The following is a 26,438-nucleotide window of genomic DNA, read 5'->3' as shown; positions in this document are numbered from 1 at the left end:
ACTTTAAAATTTTGTTCCTCACATCTTACCCATTCACTCACACATACACACACTGACGGTGGAGGCAACCATGCAAGGTGCAAACATGCTCATTGGGAGCAGTTAGGGGTTAAGTGTCTTGTTCAAGGACACTTTGACATGCTGCCCGGGAGGAGTGGGAATTGAACCGGGAACCTCCGGACAACTCGTAAACTCATGGAACTCGCCAGAATTTGCCACTGGTATTTCGTGCGCTTGGCAGGTCCACGTCACCTCGTAAAATTGGACATTTCCAAGTTTCCCATCAGGAAATGGCAGTGGTAAATACCAGGGGTAAACTTGGGCAAGTTCCATAATACCCAAATTTACAATTTGTGACGTTTCACCTTCACCTAGTGCAAACATACTTTATTATGAACAAGGAGTATCATGAAACATTCATCAGAAATATGATGTTGACATTCTGGGATTCTTAAAAATTGCTCAAACCTGCATCAAGAAAGAAAGGTTGAATAATCTGATTGAATCCACTGCCTTGGATCCGATTGGTCCTGATTTTACAACCTAACTAGCCCATACGAAAGCTATCACTTCATATATATATATATGATTAGGTCACATATCGCTGCTGTCGGGACAAAACCTCATAACTCCAAAAACCCAACTTTTCAGCAGATGAAAAAAACTAACACAGATTTGAGGGTGAATAGAGTTAGGAGGTTTAGACAGATGATCGGTTTAATGCTTTCCCATTGTTTAAACGTTGTAAAACCCACACACACATATGGAGGATGATCTACGGAGTTGATTTATATAATAATAAAAAAATTCAAAAAATGGAGTTATGAGGTTTTGTCCCGACAGCAGCGATATGATACATTTCTGACTTTATGAGTTGAGGAGGACCTGCCGAACGCACGAACCTGCTGCTGGTAAACTCAGAAAAAGGACTGGACCCACCTTTAGCATGACTTCTCAAGATGGAAAGAAAGTGAAAAAAGCACAACAGCAAAGACTGATTATCACCAATAGTTTATCACCTAAACAAGATTACCACAACCTTTATGCACATACACACAGTGCAATTTGTATTTGTTCACAAAATGTTATGCACAACTGCACATCTTTTCTTTTAAATTCAAAAATGAAATATGTATTTTTTACACATTCAAACAGTATTATTACAGTAATATAACATTAAATGCAATAATTTAAAAAAAAACATTAATTTGTATAATTTATTCCACACATGCAAATGTCTCAAAACATCTGTGAAGATTTTCTGACAAGCTCAACTAAATTATCCTGATTCAAATTTCAAGTTCCATCTTCTGAGTATAAGTAGAGAGAGAAAGAATCGATTTGGCTTGTCATTTTTTTTTTAGCATAACAACATGACAACCCAGCGTTATATCACAAACCAATGAAAACGTGGTATCAAATAGCAACAGATGACGTAGGCACCCACACCGTGATTCGTGCAAAATGACGTAGGGTCGTGTAGTAGCGTCGTCTAACGTCGTCCCCTGCCTGCCATGCGTATTGCGGTTGTTGTTGTTAAGGTGGTTATTATTATGGCTGGACAAGGCCTCGGACTAAAGTAAGAGAGGAGCCCCCCTGTCTCTACCACCGCGGGACACCTGCCATGGAGGGCATGGACATGGACGTGGACGCGGAGCTCATGCAGAGGTTCAGCTGCCTGGGCACCACGGACAAGGACGTCCTCATCTCCGAGTTCCAGAGGCTGCTGGGCTTCCAGCTCAACCCGGCGGGCTGCGCCTTCTTCCTGGATATGACCAACTGGTGAGTCCGAGGCTCGGCCGGGCCTATCTGGTAACATGGAGCTAACCCTTAGCTATCCACTTAGCATACACCTAAAATGTAAACAAAACAAAAAACAAAAAAAAGTCGACTTGTTGGTGGCGATGGCGTTTTTTGTACAGCGTCATATTCATACACGGTAATAATGGCTGCTTACATTTGTATCTGGCACGGGTGGAAGTGAAACTGCAAAGTTTGTCCTGGCAGTGAGGTAAAAAGCTAACGTTACTTAACTAAAATAAACAGAGGCCCATTGGTGCAGATGCTCTGCCATGTTGTTGCATATTAGTCTGCAAACTGGAACCGAGAACGGCCCGCATAAGTTCGTGATGTGAGAGGCTTTTGCCAAGATTCCCCAACACTCAAGACACCAGTCAGCTAGTGGGATGACGTAATCGGTCGTGATCCGTGGAAGGCTGATAGAAAGTGCTGTTCGTTCCGAATTATTTTGTTGTCGTCCATGTCCCCATGGCTAACCATGAGATGCGCTAGTCAAAAAGTAATTGATGGCCGGGACGTGATTGATTGATTGAAAATTGTATTAACAGATTGCAGAATGATTACAGTACAGCTCAATACATACAATTGTTAAGCGGATGCAGACCAGAGAAAGACTTTCGTCTGGTTTACACCAGGGTCCCCCATTTTCAATTCATCATAACATCACGACATACAGATAGACAGTACTGCTACATCTATACATTTATGACATACCAGATTTGCAAATACAGTACTGTTTGTGATACAAAAAGAGTCCAGAAAAGAGAGTATATACATTTGACATAGAAACTGTACATTATCATCTCTTATATCTGTGCCGCAATGTCAAAATAGAATGAATTTGATATGAATGAATAGATGAAGAATCTCATATAAATCGCTTTGCTCAGAATGACTAGAAAGACTGCAGAGTTCACCACAGCAGCGCACAATGCTCTCTTCTCTCGTCTTTCCCCATTGGAACAGGAACCTGCAGGCTGCCATCGGTGCATATTATGACTTTGAAAGTCCCAACGTCAACACGCCGTCCATGTCCTTCGTCGAGGATGTGACAATTGGCGAAGGGGAGTCTGTTCCCCCAGACACACAGTTCACAAAGACCTGGAGAATACAGAATACAGGTGTGGAGCTACAACCAGTAATGTGTGAGAGAGAGAAAAAACCTAGACCTTCATAGTGTGTGTGTGTTAATGTCTTGTGGTGGTGTGTCTTAACTGGATGCTGTGCATCTTAACTGGATTGATTGATTGAAAACTTTATTAACAGATTGCAGAATGGGTACAATACAGTACAGCTCAATACACACAATAGTTAAGGGGATGCAGACCAGAGAAAGACATCAGGGTCCCCCATTTTCAATTCATCAGGACATATATGACATACATGACATACAGATACAGTACTGCTACATCTATACATTTATGACATACCAGATTTTCAAATACAGTACTGTTTGTGATACAAAAAGAGTCCAGAAAAGGGAGTATATACATATGACGTAAAAACTGTACATTGGAGGAGGTTGGGTGGGGTTGTGTGTGGGGGGGTTGGGGGGGGGGAAACACTGTACAAGCAAAACTGTACATTGGGATATTGACAACCATTCTAGGTCATTTACATTGGAGGGGGTTGCGTCTTAACTGGATGCTGTGTCTTAACTGGATGCTGTGTGTCTTAACTGGATGCTGTGTGTCTTAACTGGATGCTGTGTGTCTTAACTGGATGCTGTGCGTCTTAACTGGATGCTGTGTGTCTTACCTGGTCTGGATGATGTGTGTCTTAACTGGATGCTGTCTTGCTGTGTGTCTTAACTGGATGCTGCATGTCTTAACTGGATGATGCGTGTCTTAACTGGATGCTGTGTGTCTTAACTGGATGATGCGTGTCTTAACTGGATGCTGTGTGTCTTAACTGGATGCTGCATGTCTTAACTGGAGGCGATCTTGAATCTTGGTGTGTCATAACTGTATGTGGTGTGTCTTAATGGGATGCTGTGTGTTTTAACCGGATGCTGTGTTTTAACGGGATGTGGTGTGTCTTAATGGGATGCTGTGTGTTTTAACCAGATGCTGTGTGTTTTAACGGGATGTGGTGTGTTTTAACCGGATGCCTGTGCCCATCCCAGGTGCCGAGTCTTGGCCACCAGGGGTTTGTCTCAAATACATCGGCGGGGACCAGTTCGGACATGTGAACATGGTCATGGTACGGTCTTTAGATCCCCAGGAGATCTCGGATGTCAGTGTGCAGATGCGCAGTCCCACAGCCCCTGGCATGTACCAAGGACAGTGGAGAATGTGCACCGCTACCGGGCTGTTCTATGGAGGTAGGAAGACAGCAGAGGTTTTATTCATCACGAGTGGGGCGTGGGTTATATTCCAATATTTACAGTTTATTGTATTGTGGGATTTTGTTTTTATATCGTAAAATCACGAGACACTTTAAGTCAGATTTCTGGCGTAGTTGAAAATTAAGACAAGATATTCCTTTATTGATCCCCTTGGAGAAATGCAGGCATCATAGCAACATGGGGGAGGGGGGAAGGGAGGTACAGGTATGGGCATGGTAATAGTAGAAGATATAAATACAGGCAATACAATTATAGTACAGTAGGAAATGGTCAGTGTAAATTGGTTTTCATTTTGATTCAGATTACCCTGTGGTCGTAGGATGAACATAAACTGGATTCTTATTATTGTAAATGGTGCATATATATAGCACTTTTATTCAAAGCGCTTTAGAATGGTTTTGTTCCTCACATTCACCTATTCACTCACACATTCACGACACAGGCAACCATGCAAGGTGCCAACAATTAGGGGTAATACAAAGCAATTAAAGGTTAACACATTAATTGCCAATAACCGCCATGCGCTGAGTGCCAACAACGAGTAAACTCGTTGTTATGATCGTTATTTATTTTATTCGCTATTGGCATTCATAATTCATCCAGGCAGCCTCCGGGAGCCAGCTGGACCCTGTCTGATATTGCAACGCCTCAAACTGCCGCCTGGTGGATTTCGGACGAGTTACACTCCACTCTAAACCGAAAGTGGCGCTCTGTGCATCGGGGGAAAAGCTCCGCCAGAGATATCTTGTAACGTGGATCAATATACACACCTCGGGTGAATGAATGAATGAATGAAAACTTTATTTAACAGATTGCAGAATGGGTACAATACAGTACGGCTCAATACATACAATTGTTAAGGGGATGCAGACCTGAGAAAGACGTTTGTCTTGTTTCCATCAGGGTCCCCCATTTTCAATTCATATAGACATATATGACATACATGACATACAGATAGTCAGTACTGCTACATCTATACATTTATGACATACCAGATTTGCAAATACAGTACTGTTTGTGATACAGAAGGAGTCAAGAAAAGGGAGTATATACATTTGACGTAGAAACTGTACATTGGAGGAGGTTGGGTGGGGGGGGGGTTGGGTACATTGGGATATTGACAACCATACTGGGTAATTTACATTGGAGGTGGTTGGGGGGGGGGGGGGGGGGGCACACTGTATAAACAAGTAACACTGTACATTGAGGGGGGGGGGAGGAGACACTGTACAAACAAACACAATTGTACATTGAACTATTGACAACCATACTAGGTAAATGACTGTACATTGGAGGGGGTTGGGTTAGGATATTTACAGGGGCCAGTGTTGAATTGCAGTCTCCCGTAGGTGTCCCTTGAGAGAGGTTTTGAAAGTGGGTAGTGATCCACATTCCTTTACAGCTTTGGGTAGGGCGTTCCACATTGATGTGGCATAATTGCGAAACGTGTTTAGTCCCTTATTTGAGCCGAATCTGGGTTTAACATGATTTGTGGAGCTCCCTCTGGTGTTGTGATCGTGGTATTCACTGACCTTTGGGAAGTATTTTGACATGTACATGGGTACCTTGGTCGTGTAGTGTATCTTGTAGACCAGGCCCATTGCAAGTTGTTGTACTCTGTCGTCTACTCTAAGCCATCCTAGGTTGTCAAAGTGGGCAGGGGTGAGGTGGGTTCTAGGAGTAAGGTCAAGCAGTAGTCTGACCAGTTTGTTTTGAGATGTTTGTAATTTTGTTTTTAGCGCCTTTGAGGTGCTTTGGTACCATGAGGTGCAAGCATAGTCGTAGTACCCCTGAATGAGTGCTCCTGCCAGAGTCTTCAGGGTGTTCTTGTTTACCAGAGAGGAGATCCGGTACAAGAATCGAGTTCGTTGGTTGACTTTTTTTATTACATTGGATGCCATTTTGTCACAGGAGAGATTAGCCTCTAGGATGGAACCCAGGTAGGTAATTTCATCTTTCCTTGTGACAATATTGTCACCCACTGTAACTGAGAAGCCGTCGGTCTTGCTGAGTTTGTTATTTGAACCGAAGAGAATGGACTCTGTTTTGCCCATGTGTAATGATAGTTTGTTATCCGCGAGCCATATGCAGATTCTGCCTAGTTCCGAGCTGAGGGTTTTTTCAACCTGTAACTTGTTCTTGTCAGAGACCAGCAGGGCTGAGTCGTCCGCAAACAGGAACAAGTTGCAGTCACAAGCTGACCACATGTCATTTGCATAAATTAGGAACAGTAGCGGTCCTAGTATGCTTCCTTGTGGAACACCACAGCTCACTGTGAGGGGGGGGGGGTAGGGTACCGTTTACCTCCACCATCTGTTCCCTCCCCTCAAGGTAGGATTGCATCCAGCTCACTGATAGACTATCAAAACCAATTGCTTTTAGCTTGTCAATCAGAATGGAGTGATTGACCGTGTCAAAGGCCTTTTGTAGGTCCAGCATGACCATGCCGCAGTATTTGCCTGCGTCCACCTCTTGTTTGATGTGGTCATTCAAATAGAGAAGGCATGTGTCAGTGGAGTGGGATGTTCTGAAGCCAGATTGGAATTCGTAGATTAGATTTTTTTCCGCTAGGTACTTTTCGACCTGTTCGTAGACTATTTTTTCCATGACTTTCGAGATGGAGGTGAGAATAGAAACAGGGCGGTAGTTGCCTGGGTCTAATTTGCTGCCCTTTTTGTGCAGAGGGGTCACCCTCGCAATTTTGAAGTCCTTGGGGACGTGTCCCTGTTTTATGGAGAGGTTTATTATGTGTGTGATGATTGGTGTGATGGCGGCTGCTGAGTCTCTGAGGAGACTCTCTGAGGAGTGCATTGGATCGCTTTCGAGACGCAAGAATCAATATGCTTTCGGCGTTTATTGCGTCATACAAACGGAAAATGGATCTAGCAGATCGATGTCAAATAATTGGAATTTTTTTTCTCCAGACGCATCGGCCAGAGGGAAGAGGAATCTAACGTTATTTCCAGCTCGATTGTCCATTTATTTCATTGCAATCTGTCCGATCAACGTATGGTGTGTTACTAAAGAAAGCCGTTACTGACAATCAAGGAATCATAAACGACCCCCCCCCCCCCCCCCGATCATATGCATTTGAAATTTTTAATATAGCGTGTATAGGGACGAAACGTATAATACGCGTCGGGGCCTATAGCGCGCGTTCTAGGAATGACTGCTATACAGTCTAAAACATACTTATATTCTCGATGGTACTAACACGACAATGTATGAATGGAAAAATATAACGTCCCCACATCCGGAACGATAGATACCCGATGTCGAATGGGCCATAGTAATGTCCATATAGCTATAATATTTAAAAAGTTAGCCCTGCAAAGAAGGTGAGCCACTCCATAGGCTTACAGCACTGGCAGAGTGGTAAAGATACTGCAGTGTTTCTCAAAGTGTGGGGCGCGCATCCCATGGGGGGCGCAGAGGCATGACAGGGGGGGCCTTGAGATATTTCTTTTATTTTTTATTTTTTTTGGATTACAGAAAATTATCACTAAAGTGCTATCTGTTGCAGCTGCACTGTTCTCCATGAAAATACCATATTTGGATAAGTTTGACCATTTCTCAAAATCTGAAAATCATTATTTAATAAAACACAGAAAAGGATTACCAAGTTACTCTGGATAAAAAAAAAACTTTACAGACAACATTGAGACAGCTTCCTGACACATCTCCATCCAAACTCTTGGAAGAACTCATTGAAATCTCATCTGATACCACCTGGAGAGCTAGTTTCAGAGTGTGGTGCTGAGTACCAAGTATCTCATGATGCAGCAGTTAAGGTGTTGCCAAGTGGCCAAGTTGAGCCTTGAGGATGACATGCGTGTTGCCTTGTCAAAGACTGACAGCAATAAAGACTGTTTGCTTATTTCCTATGTTCGCTTTGTAAATTCCCAGTCACTGAGTGAAGATCTGCTGTTTTGCAAATATGTCAAAAACAGAGCGACAGCTGATGAGCTCTTCAAAATTATTGACAGTTACCTGACAGAACATGGACTGAAATAGGGCTGGGCGATATGACCAAAAACGTTATCGCGATAAAATTATAAAATTATTTTCATATAATTCGATATCGATAATTATCGTCGATATAATGTCTGTCAAGTTTAATTAACTTCTTATGCTGCTGCGAATGTCTCGAGTCGAGTTGATGTCGTCATCAGTCCGCGCACGTTAGCAGTTAGCCGACAAGCGGAATATCTCATGACAATGTAATAAATATGACACTAAAATACTCTCTTCCGACACAATATATTGAAACAACGTCCACTGTATACCCCACACTACTATAAACGTGGCCTCAGAATTCACGCCACACACATACTCGGCACGTAAATATATAAAACATCGCCGTGCAAGCTAGTTATCCTAGCCAGCCTGTTGTTTCTAAGCGAATGTCTCGAGTCGAGTTGATGTCGTCATCAGTCCGCGCACGTTAGCAGTTAGCCGACAAGCGGAGTATCTCATGAGACAATGTAATAAATATGACACTAAAATACTCTGTTCCGCCCAATTCATTGCAACAACGTCCACTGTATACCCCACACTACTATAACAGTTACCCTCAGAATTCAAAACACACACCAACTCGGCAGGTAACCTGTGAAATAGCGCCGTGCAAGCTAATTAGCCATAGCCAGCCTCGTTTCCGAGCGGCGTATTTCATGACAATTTACAAAAAAATTACCCTAAAATACTCTGTTCCGCCCAATTCATTGCAACGACGTCCACCGTATACCCCACACTACTATAACAGTTACCCTCAGAATTCAAAACACACACCAACTCGGCAGGTAACCTGTGAAATAGCGCCGTGCAAGCTAATTAGCCATAGCCAGCCTTGAGTCCTAAACCAAAACAGTAGCGCATCTGGAGCTGTGGTGCGTAAGCACGTCATCACGTAACGTTGGTTGTTGTTAGTGAGTGTGTTGAGCCGAGGCTGAGCGGAGCCAAACTTGGAAAATCGATATATCGAAACTTTGCGACCACGTTTCATGTTTATTTCGAGGAAATAATTTATCGTGATATTTATCGTTATCGTTTTATCGCCCAGCCCTAGACTGAAGCTTTTGCTCTGACGGTGCGCAGGCCATGGCAGGGAAAAGGAGGGGGCTACAGGCACTCATCAAGGGGGTCTCGCCAAACGCGCAATGGACGCACTGTAAATTCACAGAGAGGCGCCAGCGTCAAGACAGCTTAGCCCTGAGCTGAATGAGGTTTTGACAGAAGTTATAAACGTGGTAAATTTCATCAAAACCCGACCCCTGAAAGCGCGCCTGTTCTCTGCGCTGTGTGAGGAGATGGGAGCTGACCATTCTGCAGTGCTGTTTTACAGCGAGGCAAGGTGGCTCTCGCGAGGGAAGGTGTTGTCAATTTGAAAGGTCACGATATTGGTGTTATTTCAATAAATTTAAACATGGCCCATTTCATGACTATTTTGTTGTGGCGAGGGGGGGGCAAAATATTTTGGTCCGCCAAAGGGGGGCCTGACAGAAAAAGTTTGAGAAGCACTGGCATACTGCATGGCACCCAATGTGTTAAGTGTCTTGCTCAATGACACTTTGACACACTGCCTGGGGGAGCGGGAATCGAACCGGGAACCTTCAGATTACCAGATGGCCGCTCTACCTCCTGAGCCACTGTCGCCCCCCACTGTATTGTGATACAATTCTTTCCCAAAACACCCAGCGCTAATCATGAGGTATGTGCTGGGGGATTTGGACTCTGCAGACGACTCACGTCAAACAAACAAGCAAAAGGTCTCGCAGCTCTAGTCGGCTCCACCAGTTGGCAGTGGGACTAGTACCGTGGATTTCAGTGTCGCCATAAATGAGCATCTACGGTACCTCTAACCGGTAATAGAGACGACAAGAATATTAGCTGTGGAATAATGATCCCCTCCCCCCTCAAACATTTCCCAGTTATTCCAACCCCCCTCCCATTCATATTATTCCCCCCCCACACCTCTCCAATCTGTCTACCCTCCCCCATTTATCCACATTTTGTCTCACCCCCCCCCCCCCCCTCTTCAACCCTCTCCACCCTCCCCCAACCCATGTTTACCCCCTCCTCCTAACTCACCCCCCCCCCCTCCTTGACTCCTCCAATCCAATCATCCCTCTCACCTGGTCACACCCACTTTCTCTGACTATAAAGATCTACATTTCCCTTGTCTCAAGCAGCCCTTTATAAGACCCACCCCCCGGCCAGGGGTTTTGCCGGGTCTCTCAAGCCAATTCTCTTGGGTTCTAACTAGGGGTGTAACGGTATGTGTATTCGTCCCGCGAATCTACGGTACGGCTGTCACGGTGCGGTACGTGCAGCCATACGAAGAATACGTGACATCGCAAACACACCAGTCGCACATGCAGGCACTCGCGGGTTCCGTGCGAGAACGGCGCATGTGGCCGGGCACACAGAGCCGACTTCAGAGCGAGCGAAAGTGCACGGAGGAAGGCACATTTACATTAGAACAGCTGCAGCCTGCAGGGTCATTACAATTGTACATTTTTTTTTCCGTTTTCTTCGCCCAATAATGTTAACCAAATGAAACCAATGGAAAGACACACACACGCCGCGCGTCGCCAACACACACGTGTCGCCAACAAACAACAACATTCTCCCCCGCCGGACTCACGCTGATCAAATAAAAAAAAGAAACATACTTTTTCGGGCTGATCATCTGAGCTCCTCTCCAGTTGAACTGCTACATCCAAATAATCCTCTGCCATTGTTGTAACATGTCATCTGTTCTCTAGTATTCAGTCTCGTGCAGTTAAATCCTCTCTAGAAGTGAAACTGAAACTTACCAAGGATAAGTTGTTAAAGGGGCACTAGGCAATTAATTTACTCTGGATGCCTGAACACAGAATGACACCAGTATCACTGACTACCACGGCAAGCCTATAGAAAATTATTTTATTTAATAACAATAATTATAATAATGATCATAAATACAATATAATTTTTTTTAATAACAATTAAAAATAATAATAATAATTATAAATATTTTTTTTCTGTTGTACCGAACTCGTACCGAACCGTGACACCAACACCGAGGTACGTACCGAACCGTGGCTTCTGTGTACCGTTACACCCCTAGTTCTAACTAAGCTAAATAAACCTGCGTTAATTATGTCTACATTTGAGTACATCTTTGATCCGGGTAAATTCCCCGACATAGCAATGCAGTAAAATGCATGTAAGGTCCCTTATGTAAAAGCCGCTCATGTGATTTATTTCAAAACTATGAATTGGTTTTAAATTATATGTGAAAAGGTATAGACGTTTTACATGTCATGCAGGCCTGTGATTGAGGAAGCTGTTCCATTAAATCCCACAGTTTTCCAGAGCATTGCCAAAGAGTCCGCTATGTAGAAATAAATATGGTAAACTAGACAATATAAAGCAACGTATGATGGGAAGTCAGATCTTCTGCTGATTAGCAAGTATAAAGTCTCACAAACATAACATTTTAAACCATAACAAAGGTTAGCCAAATGCAGTGGTGTGAGGGCCATAGCATGGTGGAATGACTGTAACATGGGACCACATGCCCTCCCATACACTGGCAATGATGTAGAAAAGTGGTAAAAAATGTACGAGATTGGGCACCCAAGTGGCGACCCATGTAACACGCTGCGTCGCGAAGCGGCTGACCCGGGTTCGATTCCCGGACCCGGCGTCCTTTGCAGAATGTCTTTCCCCCGCTCTGTCTCCCGTTCTTCCTCTCTCTCTCTCTCTACCGGACTGCCCGGTAGTACAAACAAATAAGAAATCAACCAAAAACATGATAAAAAAAATTAAAAATATTAACGAGACACACACACAACCAATTTTATTATGTCTTGCTCCACATGCATAACAATGCACACCAATATGCTTAATGCGTATTGTCAGTCAAAACAGTCAGTTACCATTTGTAATAATTAGATTACCTCCACTCTGTCCGCAACAGGGCCCTATTCCCCGTACCTGGTTCAACTAAGTCGATCAAAAGTCCCATTAGCCAGATTCAATTAACCCGATGTTTGAAACCAAGATTTCCCTGTTCCTCGAACGCTGATTCACTCTCGTTAATTCAAACCAGACTTGATACTCAGGATAATTGCACGCGGCCGCCTCACCTGAAAAGACAGCATGTGTCGATCGCAGAAATCCTGATTTTCTAACGGCATTGATTGATTGAAAACTTTATAAACAGATTGCAGAATCGGTACAATACAGTACGGCTCAATAGCCTTCCAGACAAGTTAAATGCATATCTATAGACAAACTTTAAGTCCCTCATTACCCCAATCAATCAGATTATATTTCTTTAAATGTGCCTGCTGGCAGTAGGCTTAATGGAATGAATAATCAAATGAGATCTTGCTAGCAAAGATAATTAGTTCAACTCTTTCAGAATAAGTAGATAAAAACAAGCCCAAAGACTATCTAATTGATACGAATTAATAGATACTTATGAGGATATCTGTACTGTATGCGCTTAGGTATCATGTACTATATAAATACATGGTTCCCAACGTTTTCAAGGCGCAACCCCCGAGGCTTGGAGGCTATACAGTTTCACTATTAATTTATCAGGTTTTAATCTGTTTCGGACATCATCCATACATGCATTGAATTGATTAACCTTTGGTTTATACTAGTGATGCACCGATGTGAAAATTGTGGCCGATACCGTCCCGATAACCGATATTAATATTGCTGTTCTGGCCGATACCGATATTTACCGATGTCGATATCTCTGCATAGAAAACACTTTTTTTATGATCATCAAATAAAGAGCTATTTTCCAAAACGCATTTTTTTTGTACTTTTGTAACTTATTTTCAGAAATGACTGATATTTTGAAACTATTTAAGGCCAAAACAAGTATATATATTAAAAAAATATATATATTTTATTTTTTTAAATATCGGTTCATATCTTGATATCGGACCGATACCGATGTGTAAAAAAACGTCCATATCGTCCGATATATTGTGCATCACTAGTTTATACCAGTGACACCAGTCATGTTCATCACCCTCTTGTTCATCATCAGATAACAGTGCTTGAACAGATAAATGCACTTTCTCAAATTCATTCATCAAAACGTCAAAGGCTTGCAATTGCTCATTCACTTTTCTCAAGTCACGTCCACGTCATCAAATCCGTCAAACAGCGCATCTCCTCAGACATTTTATTCCCAGTTACAATATCACAATAACATGTGAGTGACAGTGATACAATTCAACAATCCACAGATTCAGATTTGTCGTAATTCACATCCACAATCCACGCATAAAGACGCTTCAATTTATGCTTAAATGAAACACAATCCGGGCGCTCCGACAGCGGAGAATATGAAACTAATCTGAGCCAAAAGCCTGATGGGTTTCATTCATAAAAAATATCTCTGCGGGATTCACATTTGCAATGCTCCGTTATTAAATAACCACAGTGTGTGTCGCGACTCGCGAGCGCCATATAGCTATGACGTGGATTATTTAGGACAAAGTAAGTCCATAGGCTGAATATGATTTATTATCAGCATTTTAGGTCTATTATTTTACATTTCAAAAGCTCCCTCTAGAAAAACGAAGCACAAAAACATAATTCAGAATGGTATAATGGGATCTGTGAGGAAGGGAGCTGGCATTTCGTTGCGAGGGCGTGGCCAGTTTGCGTGAATATTAAAGGCAACCATCTTGTGTTCAGCTTTTCGTTCAGCGTTTCTCTGATTGGCCACACGGCCAATCAATCAATCCACTAGCACGCGGCCTTGCGGCAAGAGAGACAAGAGAGACAAGAGAGTCGCGGCAGAGAGCCGCGCATGCGCATGAGGCTCCCCCAGGTCCTTGTGTTTGAGACAGCCATATTAGACACATAGCCATAATTTAAGATAATAGTTTCCACAGCTCCAGTTAACCTAATTTATACCGTAATGAATCATTAAAAAATATACCGTTAACTGGAATATGTTGTTTCTTTACACATATGTTGGATTATGTAATTGGGTTGTCATGACAAAACAATAAAAATCGCTACTTTACATCAGGGTGAACGCTGAACCGAGTCAAGCCGCGGGCGGCGCACTGAAGCCGGTGAATGAACAACCGCATTGCCCCGCTGGCTCTAGTTAACCTAATTTATACCGTAATGAATCATTAAAAAATATTCCGTTAACTGGAATATGTTGTTTCTTTACACATATGTTGGATTATGTAATTGGGTTGTCATGACAAAACAATAAAAATCGCTACTTTACATCAGGGTGAACGCTGAACCGAGTCAAGCCGCGGGCGGCGCACTGAAGCCGGTGAATGAACAACCGCATTGCCCCGCTGGCTCTAGTTAACCTAATTTATACCGTAATGAATCATTAAAAAATATTCCGTTAACTGGAATATGTTGTTTCTTTACACATATGTTGGATTATGTAATTGGGTTGTCATGACAAAACAATAAAAATCGCTACTTTACATCAGGGTGAACGCTGAACCGAGTCAAGCCGCGGGCGGCGCACTGAAGCCGGTGAATGAACAACCGCATTGCCCCGCTGGCTCTAGTTAACCTAATTTATACCGTAATGAATCATTAAAAAATATTCCGTTAACTGGAATATGTTGTTTCTTTACACATATGTTGGATTATGTAATTGGGTTGTCATGACAAAACAATAAAAATCGCTACTTTACATCAGGGTGAACGCTGAACCGAGTCAAGCCGCGGGCGGCGCACTGAAGCCGGTGAATGAACAACCGCATTGCCCCGCTGGCTCTAGTTAACCTAATTTATACCGTAATGAATCATTAAAAAATATTCCGTTAACTGGAATATGTTGTTTCTTTACACATATGTTGGATTATGTAATTGGGTTGTCATGACAAAACAATAAAAATCGCTACTTTACATCAGGGTGAACGCTGAACCGAGTCAAGCCGCGGGCGGCGCACTGAAGCCGGTGAATGAACAACCGCATTGCCCCGCTGGCTCTAGTTAACCTAATTTATACCGTAATGAATCATTAAAAAATATTCCGTTAACTGGAATATGTTGTTTCTTTACACATATGTTGGATTATGTAATTGGGTTGTCATGACAAAACAATAAAAATCGCTACTTTACATCAGGGTGAACGTTGTTACACTGCCACCACCCACTTCAATGACAGAGCTCTCATATTTGCGAATACATAAACTATATCTTAAATTATGGCTATGTGTCTAGTCTAGTCTAGTATATATATAGTCGTAACAGTGTTTATTATTGCGAGTCCTAACAGTGTTTATTATTTCATAACTGTATGGGCTTTGTTTATACATGTACAGTGACGAGTGAATCTACCGTTGGTTGTTAAAAACGCGAAACATAATAATCAGTCAGCAGCGCTCCACGCTCCACTGCTACCACAGCCCAACACAAGTGCGTTGGAACAGCAGCCCAACACTACAGAAGTTGGTTGCCCGCGCTGCCGCGCTGCCGCGCTTGCTCTTTGGATTTCATTTGGGACGTGGGACGGCTGCGCTTGCCTGCGCGTGGGGGCGGGGGGGCGCGGCCAATCAGAGAAAAGCCGAACACAAGTTGGTTGCCTTTAATATTCACGCGGCCAGTTTATCCAGCTAACTGAACTAAACCCTGCGCTGGAGCAGGTTCAAACTTTTTGATCTGTTGCCATAGTGATTTAGACGAACGTGCTTCCAGGAACCGAAAAGTCGGACATGTCAAGTTATCCTGAAAGTTATCCGGCTAACTCAGTTAGCCAGGTACGAGGAACAGGGCCCAGGTCTCTCCGCTCATGGAGCGGCATTTCCATATCAATACTAGTCTATGAACGCTATGCAAAGTGGGCGACATGTTGTTGTCACAATTTGGAAATGCACAAACACAAATGGCTGTTTTTATCTTTTAGATAACGCTAAGCTAGCTTTCAACGCAACAACGTTTTCACTGTACTCTCTCAAGCTCAGCAGGTGACCAGTGTTGTCTTCCTGCAAAAACACAGACCTTGTGGGATTTCAGAGCGAGATTTCAGTTTCAGTGGCACAAACGAGCACTTTTGGTGATTTAAAAAAAAGAAAATACCACTCGAGGTCAGTTGAATGAGTACTTAAGTACGGTCTGGGGTGACAGTGGCTCGGGAGGTAGAGCAGTCGCCTGGTAATCCGGAGGTTCCTGGTTTGATTCCCGCTCCTCCCAGGCAACGTGTCGAAGTGTCCTTGAGCAAGACACTTAAACCCCTAACTGCTCCCGATGAGCAGGTTAGCACCTTGCATGGTTGCCTCCGCCGTTGGTGTGTGTATGTGTGAGTGAATGGGTAAAATGTGTGGAACACATTGTAAAGCGCTGTGGATAAAGGCGCTATATAAATGCACCATTTACCATTTGATCAATTACTCACGCCCCCATCCCTAATGTACGCCTTTTTCCACAGACGTGATCTGGGTGATTCTGAGTGTGGAGGTGGGAGGTCTCCTGGGTGTGACGCAGCAACTCTCTTCCTTTGAGACGGAGTTCAACACGCAGCCCCACCGCAGCGTGGAGGGCGACTACAACCCCTTCGCCTCACCGCAGAAGAACAAGCACGATGCCAGCGACGGCAAGCTGAGGGACCCCGGCGGAGCCTGGGAGGGCACACAAGAGCCCATCCAGCAAGATCAAAATGGACTTTCACACAATGCTGTAAATAGGGCGTCGAATGGTCTCCAAGCCAATCTGTCAGTAGTGACTTATGGTCAGGTATGTACAAGGTTTCTCACTTCACTTACCACTGATTCAGTTTGAGTGGAATTATAAAATATAATAATAATAATATAATATTGGTGCTGCAAAATGTTCCCTTACAAAAAAGTATCGATTGCTGGTAATTGCTCCATGCTTAAGTAAGGCCCAGAGGAGTGATTTTGGTTATAAAGCTTAAGTAAGGCCCAGAGGAGTGATCTTGGTTATAAAGCTTAAGTAAGGCCCAGAGGAGTGATCTTGGTTATAAAGCTTAAGTAAGGCCCAGAGGAGTGATCTTGGTTATAAAGCTTAAGTAAGGCCCAGAGGAGTGATTTGGGTTATAAAATTACACCGAAGTGCCATCTTACCCCTGAAGCAGAAGGGAAGTGGGAGGAGAATGGCAGTGCATGAGGCGTTAGATATGTATGTATATGTTGACGTTAGAGAAAACACACCAAGCACATGATTTATTTATGTATTTTAGGAGCGCTGTGAGTGAATCTCCAAATGCTATTTCTATGGTCTCCACGTCCCGTGTGCTGGGAAAATAGACCCTCTTTCTGTCAACGTCATCTTGTAGGCAAAACTGCTACTGCGTCATGTGCATCTTTTGAGTTGAGGTCTTAGAATTGGATCTCAAAACGTTGAAATTGGCACGTGCACATCATTTAGTGTCTTCTCCACAGCTCTCGTTCTCTGCTGCAGTGAGCATTAGAGTTTGGTCAGGATCTTTGCATACTGTCTTTTATGCTGTTGCCGGAAAAACTCCGGGGACATTCAGGATGAAAGCATTCGACTAGGCAAAGTAACCGAACGCCCCGACAGGTTGTCGGACCTTTCAAACGGACTGTCCCTGGAGACCTCCAGAGCCAAAAACTCATCAATGATTAATAACAGTAGAAGAGTCTATTTCTATTTGATCCCTACCCCTCCATGAGCCATATGTGGAGCTGCGTGCCGCGCACGGCCGATGTGAACACCAGCGCCACACACAGATCTGTGCCGCGCACGGCCGATGTGAACAGCAGCGCCACATAGATCTGTGCCGCGCACAGCCGATGTGAACAGCAGCGCCACATAGATCTGTGCCGCGCACGGCCAATGTGAACAGCAGCGCCACACACAGCTCTGTGCCGTGCACGGCCCATGTGAAGTGAAGTTACTCAGCGTCGGTTTGACATCTGTCCCACTTCCAGTGTATCTCAGCAGTTAGAGGTCACAGCTCCCCTGTTATTGCACCACCTGAGACAAAGCGTTTATAATATTCAGATGTGGTTCTCTTTTCAACTGTCACGAGATACAAGACACGTAGTTGCTGAGAGATGGGGTTTGTATTACAATAATATGCCTATTGATCTTTACTAACACTGCATGCCGCTGCAGTCCTAATGCCAGACAGATCTATGATGGTGGACTATTGCCACCATGCACGCCACTATAGACCTTTTCAATGTTTTCAAACAATTACACATCACGCATGCGCCACTTAATGCTGGTCCTTAGAAACATCCAGAAGGTGAGAGAATGGATGGAACGGGTGCCACAGAGCCTGGAGTTTGCTGACGGTGTCCAGTTGTATCAATTCACTGCTGCGATCCACACATTGCACTCACTGGGTTGTTCCCTCGAATAGTATGTTTACACCTGTCGGTGAGGAACAAACTATGCCTGCACAGTAAGATTCTGTAACAAATTTAGTTAACAAGTCGCCAATATACCAGACAATTTAGTGTCAGTTATATAGTGAGCTGTTTTCGTGTTCCGCTATTTACTTATTTAAATGTTGTGGACTGGATATTCAGTTGGAACAGTGATGTTGCCTCCTGAAAACGCTGTTGAGAAGGTCTACAAGGAAACCAGTCAGTATATTATAAAAGCCACGGCCATCTTGTGAGCCTGGCCTGCTGTGACGTGGGAAGACTCACTGCTCTTAGCTGCATTATGTTTGCACCACATCCAGATAGTTCTCTGACCACCCTTTTGTTAAGAGTCGACTACGAAAACTATTGTTATGATTCAATTACTCTGTTTTCTAGCGTGCTCATCTGCCTCAGAGGTTAGGCTACCTTGACTTTACACAAAATCTACCACCAATAGCATTGAGCTTTTTTTTTTTTTATACTTTCATTTTAGATTTAGGCCATGATAAACATTTAGCAATGCAGTAATATATTGCAATTTAATACAATTGTTTTATTGCATTTAATTGCTGCAAAAAGCTTAAATAATATTTCTTAAAGGGGAATGCCAGCCAATTTATGAGTGGTCTAAGCCAGTCCAAAAAAACATTAGTGAACATGAACAACTCTCCCAAATCCCAAAACTGTTGGGATTTGGGAGAGTTGTTCATGTTCACTAATGTTCATGTTCACTAACGTTTGTATCACGTCATCTCCTTTAAAGATACCAGTACTTTGTGCAGAGCTTTCTCATTTACATATGGCTTTCAAATTAGTGATAGTTCCTAAAACATTTGGTCACTATCACAAGTCCTCTGATATAACCACTGTTCCACGTAGCTACAACTCCTAGGGCTAGATCCACAAAGAATGGATTGCACGGAGCAAGTTGCACCCTTACTTACAATTCATTATGAATTGAAAATGGGGGACCCTGATGTAAACAAGACGAAAGTCTTTCTCTGGTCTGCACCCCTTAACAATTGTGTGTATTCAGGGCTCTACAGTGCGACCATATTGCTCGCATATGCCCCTAAAAATATGTGTGTGCGAACCTGAAAAATCAATTACTCGCACGTTGTGCGAATGCATATTACAGCCTCAGTCGTTCTTTTTATTTCTCCGCTGAGAATCGTTAAAAAACTACAAGTCCCACATTGCACTCAAGCCAACGGTCCAATCACAGTAGAGTGACGTGACTGGTTTCATGGGAAATAAAGCAAATGACCAATCGGAAGCTCTCATTTTGTTTGTTTACTTCCTGAAAGACGAGCGAGCGTTTTCCGAGCAGCAGAACTCCGTGGAGTCCAGTCCGAGTACAGTCCGCTCGACTATGGGAGCACCTTTATTATAGTCTTACCAATAGCAATAGATTTTAGAACACCTAGATTTAGCGATAGCAATAGTAATATAACGTCGTTAATGCAACAAAACGAATGCCTTGCTTTGTTAATCATAACGTTGATGCAGTAGCGTATGTCGTTGTCGCACACAACAGCAGAGGTGGGCAATAGGGCCTAGCTGCAGCGCCGGACGGCCGGAGTGCAAGCAGTGTTACGTAATTGGCAGAATCGACCGTCAATCAATGGTCTACCTAACACGCAAACTCATAAACAATGTTTCTGTACTGGAGGTGTACAGTATTTCAATAGGCAACCCTGAAAGGATTCTTTTTCTAGAAGAGCAACACAGCCAAAACATAGGCATTGTATGCATAAAAGGGGCAAAAGCAATAATAAAAAAAAAAGAAAAAAAAAAAGGGGGGGGGGGGGGCAAAAGCTAAAGTTAAGTCACTGTTACTTTTGTAGCAGTAGTTTGATTTGATCGTTTATTTGATAGGGACAGCACATGTTAATGAACATCAAGTACAAAATACAAAATGTAAACATGCAGGGTTGTAGCAAGAGCTAATTTACACCAGGAGACAGCAAAACTCTTTCAATAAATAAATAGCCTGCTTAGGGTAAAAGCATGGTGACGATCAAGATCAACGATAAAAACCAGAAAAACTAAATCAGATTAAAAATGATCACAGTTCTGGTTTGCCTTAAGATGGGTCTTGAACATGGAGTATGTGGGGCACTCTCTAATCACAACTGGTAGGCTATTCCAGTAGTTACCACCTTTAACAGAGAACACAGTTTTAGCAAAGGTAGTATACCGAAAGGGCACCTACAGTCCCCTCTACTGATGGCCCTGGTGGTAATGCCAGTGTCTCCTTTTTGTTCAATGTCACTGCCTTTCTTATTAGGCCTAGTTGTTGGCTACAACTTTGCCACAGTAGGCATTAATCACTTAATAGTTCAAATGTCTGTATTGTGTCCCATTCCCGTTTGCACACGCAGATACACACACACAGTGGGCCAGTGACTTTGGTGGTATGTGCTATTGCACAGATGTGTGTCCCATTCCCGTTTGCACATGCACGCACAGTACAAATATACATTTATTTAAAAAACTCTGTTACTTGAAATATTTTCACTGTGCTCCTAAATATTTTTGTGTGCTCCTAAATTTTTTCATTTACCCATTCTGCAATCTGTTAATAAAATTGTCATTCAATCAATCACTGTGCAGATTGATTGATTGAATGAACATTTTATTAACAGATTGCAGAATGGGTACAATACAGTACGGCTCAATACACACAATTGTTAAGGGGATGCAGACCAGAGAAAGACTTTCGTCTTGTTTACATCAGGGTCCCCCATTTTCAATTCATAATGAATTATAAGTAAGGGTGCAACTTGCTCCGTGCAATCCATTCTTTGTGGATCTAGCCCATAGTGTTTTTTAATATATATATATATATATATATATATATATATATATATATATATATATATATATATATATATATATATATACATACAAATGTAGAAAAGAAGCATTTATCTGAATTTAAAGTCTCTGTGATCCCCTTTGCGTATGTTTCATGACCCTATAATAGGACCTAATGTGTCATTTCAAATTGAATGGGTCTTAATCCGTCACCTTATTAGAGCTCATTCATTAGAGCCTCTTGGGTTTGATCGCAGCATGGTCTTTATCACTTCATTGAATTTGTGTCATAGTTTTACACGTTTGGGAGGACAAACTGGTAAAACTGGTGAGTCATTGACTGAGATATTTCCTTGCAAACTGCTGGATTTGTAACCATGTAGTTGCAATGGCCAATAGGGCTGTCAATTGTCCCTAAGAATACCATTAAAATTTAAATATGTTTCTGACTAAATGATTAGCGATACATTTGATCTGATATCGCTGGATCTTGAGTCATATTTGATCTGCAATGCCTAGGTTGACGGTTTGATTTAGTTCGATCGCTCACACAGTTTTGGTGCACAGCGTTGGGGAGTGGGAACAGCTCATTTTCATTTAAAGGTACAGACACAGAAACACTCCGTTTAGAACTGGACTGAAACAGGGGTATATAGGCTTCTAGAATGCATAATCTAAGTGGTGTTGCCTTTTGTTAGAAGTTAATTTGAAGAGTAAATTTAAAATCCAATTACTGTAGGCCTACGGCATGCATTGCAAAATGTAAACTAGATGGAGAGGTTGGATGGAGACGGTAGTGTTGGTAAATAGTCTATGACTCTTAACGACACCAGTATCATGCTTAATAATTTTTTAAAGATATTTGTTATATTAATTTCTTACACATTGATTACCAACTTCATCTCCCTTTACCCCAGTGTTTCTCAAAGTGTGGGGCGCAGAGGCACAACAGGGGGCGCAAGTGACCGGGGGGGAAAGTCTGTTTACACGGAACCAACGTGCTGAACTATTGTTTTGACGTGGGCGTGTTTCTCGTGGCACACAACAATAAACAAACCGTCCTGTCACGTCCCCCCGCTCTCAATGAATGGGTTCATTCAGCTCAGCCCACGGTGTGTCAGTAGCCCTTTTCACATAGACTTTGCGGCATTATACCGTGATGTGGATTCCCTCCCACCCCCAATCTGCCAGCTTCAGGTGGTCCACACTGAACCTAGCATAAGTGTGTGTGTTCCCGAGTCTAATAGATGGAGACGCAGCATTGATAGAATAGACGCAGTGCTGATAGAATAGTCGCAGAACGTATAGAATAGACACTGTGCTGATAGAATAGACGCAGAGCGTATAGAATAGACTCATCACGGATAGAATAGACACAGTGTATAGAATAGACGCAGCGCTGATAGAATAGTCGCAGAACGTATAGAATAGACTCAGCGCTGATAGAATAGTCGCAGAGCGTATAGAATAGACTCAGCGCTGATAGAATAGTCGCAGAGCGTATAGAATAGACGCAGCGCTGATCGAATAGACGCAGCACTGATAGAATAGACGCAGCACTGATAGAATAGACGCAGCGTGGATAGAATAGACACAGAGCGGATAGAATAGACGCATCACTGATGGAATAGACGCATCACTGATAGAATAGACGCAGAGCGGATAGAATAGATGCAGAGCGGATAGAATAGACGCATCACTGATAGAATAGACACATCACTGATAGAATAGACGCAGTGGTGATAGAATAGATGCAGTGCGTTCTGTAATAGGTCTCTAAATCGCAGGCACACAATGAAAAAATACTATCAGATTGACCTGCATAACTCACGATGATTAGTTAAGACCGGCTTTCTCTATGCTTTTGAAAATGTAGGGCAGCCCTTTTTGCTAATGGGGCAGCCGATAGGAGAGGATAAGTGTCGTCAGGTGAACAGAATGGAGAAATATTTGACAGGAACAAAAAGGAAGACAAGTGATGCTTCGGAAACAAACAAGTGTGACGGTAACGTCAATAAACCAAAAACCAATTCAAGAAAATACGACTTGGCGAGATTTCGCTCTATTTTTGAAAAATCACAGTCTGAGTGACTGTATTGTTATGTATGTTATTGGTCTAGCAAAGGGATTGCACAGTTCATTATTTTTTTTCTTCACTTTTGGTTATTGTTAGTGATGTAGAATGTTATTGTTAAGTGGTTGCACAATTTGAAAGCTCATGATATTGATATATGATACATGATATAAAATTTAACTTGGCCCATTTCATGACTTTGGTTGCAAAAGATTTTGGTCTGCCAAAGTTTGAGAAGCACTGCTTTACCCAATCTTGTCTTTCTTCAGGGTATTCATGGACCCTATCCATTTGGTCAGAGCTAGAACGACAAGACACCCCATGGCCGACAAGGAGCTGCCTTGGTCTGGGAGGCCTTGAATGCTGGGGGGGGGGGGGCGGGGACGGGACGGGACAGTTGTTTTCTATTGACTCTTGACAACCCTCTCCCAGCCCCCGGCCCCATCCCCCCCCGAAACACAAACGACGTGTGAGGACATGCATCCGCCCCGGTCAAACGTCCCACCGAACGTCAACACCCGGATCCACACGTGTGAATGCTTCATATAAGAGTGCTGTAAATCCTAAATAAATATTAGATACGCAGCTATTTTTATTTTTTATTTTTTATCATTTCTTTTCCCTCCTCTGTTAAAGGGAAAATTCAACCCTAAGAAGATTTAACATGCTTGCAGGCTACGATTGTGGACGGGTTGCCGCATTTGTGAGCATGAACGTCTCCCCCTAAAATCCAGAGAACTCCCAAGATGTTGATCTGTGATGTCATCAAGCAACACTTCTCTGGAGGTGCTCCGTCGAGGGGAGACCTGGCGGTTTCTATGGTGGACTCTCCCTTTTTTAAGTAGGTTAAGCAAAGGGACGCGTGTGAGCTTGAGCGAGTGAGGTGTGAAGGAGTTGAAAAAGCCATCTAAATCTATTTTGCCTGGTGAATGATTGTAGTTTCTGAATCAATGTCTAAGTGTACTCGATGTACATATGTCTGTGTGTCTGTGTGTGTGTGTGTGTGTGTGTGTGTGTGTGTGTGGCCTCCATTTGGATTGACCTGAAGATGAAATGGTGTATACTACTTGGGATGGTGTCTACTCGTATTATACACGCCTAAATTGGTATAACTTCCATAAGACCTCATCTGTGTAGTTTGTTTATGTTTTCAATGATTTGGATGAACTGACATCATTGTCTTGATATTTTAACATATGCTATATTAACGTACACTACACACCCTTTCAAGAGCAAAGATACTGCGTTAGAGCCAGCAGGTGGTGCTAATAATCAAACGACCAAAATCAATCTTCACACACCATGTCCGATACATCATAATAGACAAAATATTTTATTTTCTGATTGCTGAAAAAGCTGTCTTGAATATGAGATTTGACCCCTGCCCCTGACATCAGTATCATCAGCACTGATGATCTGTTCCTGCGATTTGCACAATGCTGCACCACCTCTGAATTTAACAAGTGGTGAATTTCTTTCTGGAAGCAGTGGGTTTTTGTGTGTTGAGTTTGTTGTGCTTTAGAGTGATGCCAGCATTTCCCCCACAGTTTGAACAGCCTCTTTTCCCCTCTCTTCCTGCCCCCTTACCCAATCCCACCAACCCCCCCTGTTCCCGAACGCCCAAAGTTCTTAAAAGCATCCAGTGCTGTTAACCAAATTTTATAGAAGTTCTCATCATTGTGCTCGCTATGTACACTCACGAAAAATGAAGATACTGTTAAAATGTGTTCATGTTGGTCTTGTTTACACATGTAGGCTCCAGGTGTTTGTGAGGATGAGAGGATACGTCCGTGTCGTGATTGAAGTCCGTTAGTGTCGTCATTTCCACCGACCACTTTTCATCTCTGTTACCGTATTCTGGGCTTAAAAAAAAATCATAAAAAAGGCAATTGTTATTGAGGGGCTCGATGGTGTTGTTGTGGGTTCTTTCTGTGCGGAGGGCCTGTCTTGAAGTGTCACCAGCATCTTGTGTTTCAGAACTGCTGTATTTGTACCCGAAAGTCAGCCGTGACTTCTGCTCCCAAACAGTATACACTGTTCTTCTGCCTTGCTTCTTTCTTCTTTTTTTATCATGAAGACTTCAAGTCTGCTTCTTTGTGTGCGTGCACGTATGTTGTGTGTGTGTACGTGTGCTCACAAATGTACATGGGTATGCGTGTGCGATGGAGAGGACTTTTTTTCTTTTTTCCCCCCCTGTATTCTTTTATTTTTAGTTTGCTATTATGTGGGTGGCATGGTGAGTGGATGAGAGTTTACATAGAGTCCTAAGATAGCACATTTATCACAAGAGAAACATGTCAAATTAAAGCCTTTTTTCCTGTATGTATAAATAAACATTTGTATGATTAAATTAACACTGAAACAAAAATGTGTCTTATTTGTTTTTGAGACGCAATGGTGTGTCGTTTTGAAGATATTTCATAACATTTACATTTAGTCATTTAGCTGACTTTTATCCAAAGCGACTTACAAGTTTTGTACGACAAATCAGCAGGAAGGGCAAACTCTTATCAGCTGAGTAACAAATGTTCATCAAAGTGTTCAAACTTGAGTGCTACAGTGTCAAGTCTATGTTAGTATGTATATTAGGAAGCAGTGGCGGACTCAGGCTGTTTGAAGGGCAGGGGCGAAAAGAAAAAAAGGGCACCTACTGCACAACATGGGACCCCATCAGTGAGCAAAAAGCTATGATGCGTCATGTATGGTGAAATAGTCTTCATCCTTGATTAAGAATAAGATTAACATTAGAATAACATAGACAATCCAGATTAATAGTATAACCACACCTCTATGATACAAACACACAGGGAACAATACACCTTTCAAATGTTTATTTCACATCATTGTCATGGTGTTTGAAAAGTAGATTTATCATGGTGTTTGAAAAGTTAATTATGGTGTTTGAAAAGTAAATGATCATGGTGTTTGAAAAGTGGATTTATCATAGTGTTTGAAACTTAGATTTATCATCGTGTTTGAAAAGTAGATTGTCATGGTGTTTGAAGGCCTAAAGTTTAGGCCTTCAAACACCATGACAATC

At 42.7% G+C, this 26,438-nt stretch overlaps 1 protein-coding gene across 1 annotated transcript; it reads left to right on the top strand.

The window, feature by feature from the left end:
- The first annotated feature begins 1,501 nt into the window (after positions 1-1,501).
- Positions 1,502-25,326, top strand: ilrun (inflammation and lipid regulator with UBA-like and NBR1-like domains). The gene is made up of 5 exons (XM_084317668.1): positions 1,502-1,782; positions 2,767-2,921; positions 3,926-4,123; positions 16,578-16,882; positions 23,668-25,326. Exons 1-5 carry the CDS (start codon positions 1,625-1,627, stop codon positions 23,701-23,703), a joined length of 852 nt encoding a protein of 283 aa, XP_084173794.1. The 5' UTR covers positions 1,502-1,624; the 3' UTR covers positions 23,704-25,326.
- Positions 25,327-26,438: the final 1,112 nt, after the last annotated feature.

Source organism: Notolepis coatsorum (genome assembly GCF_963971535.1).
Source record: "Notolepis coatsorum genome assembly, chromosome: 6".
Classification (NCBI taxonomy): domain Eukaryota; kingdom Metazoa; phylum Chordata; class Actinopteri; order Aulopiformes; family Paralepididae; genus Notolepis; species Notolepis coatsorum.
Note: the sequence above shows the minus strand (reverse complement) of the source record. Positions and strands in the feature narration are given on the sequence as shown.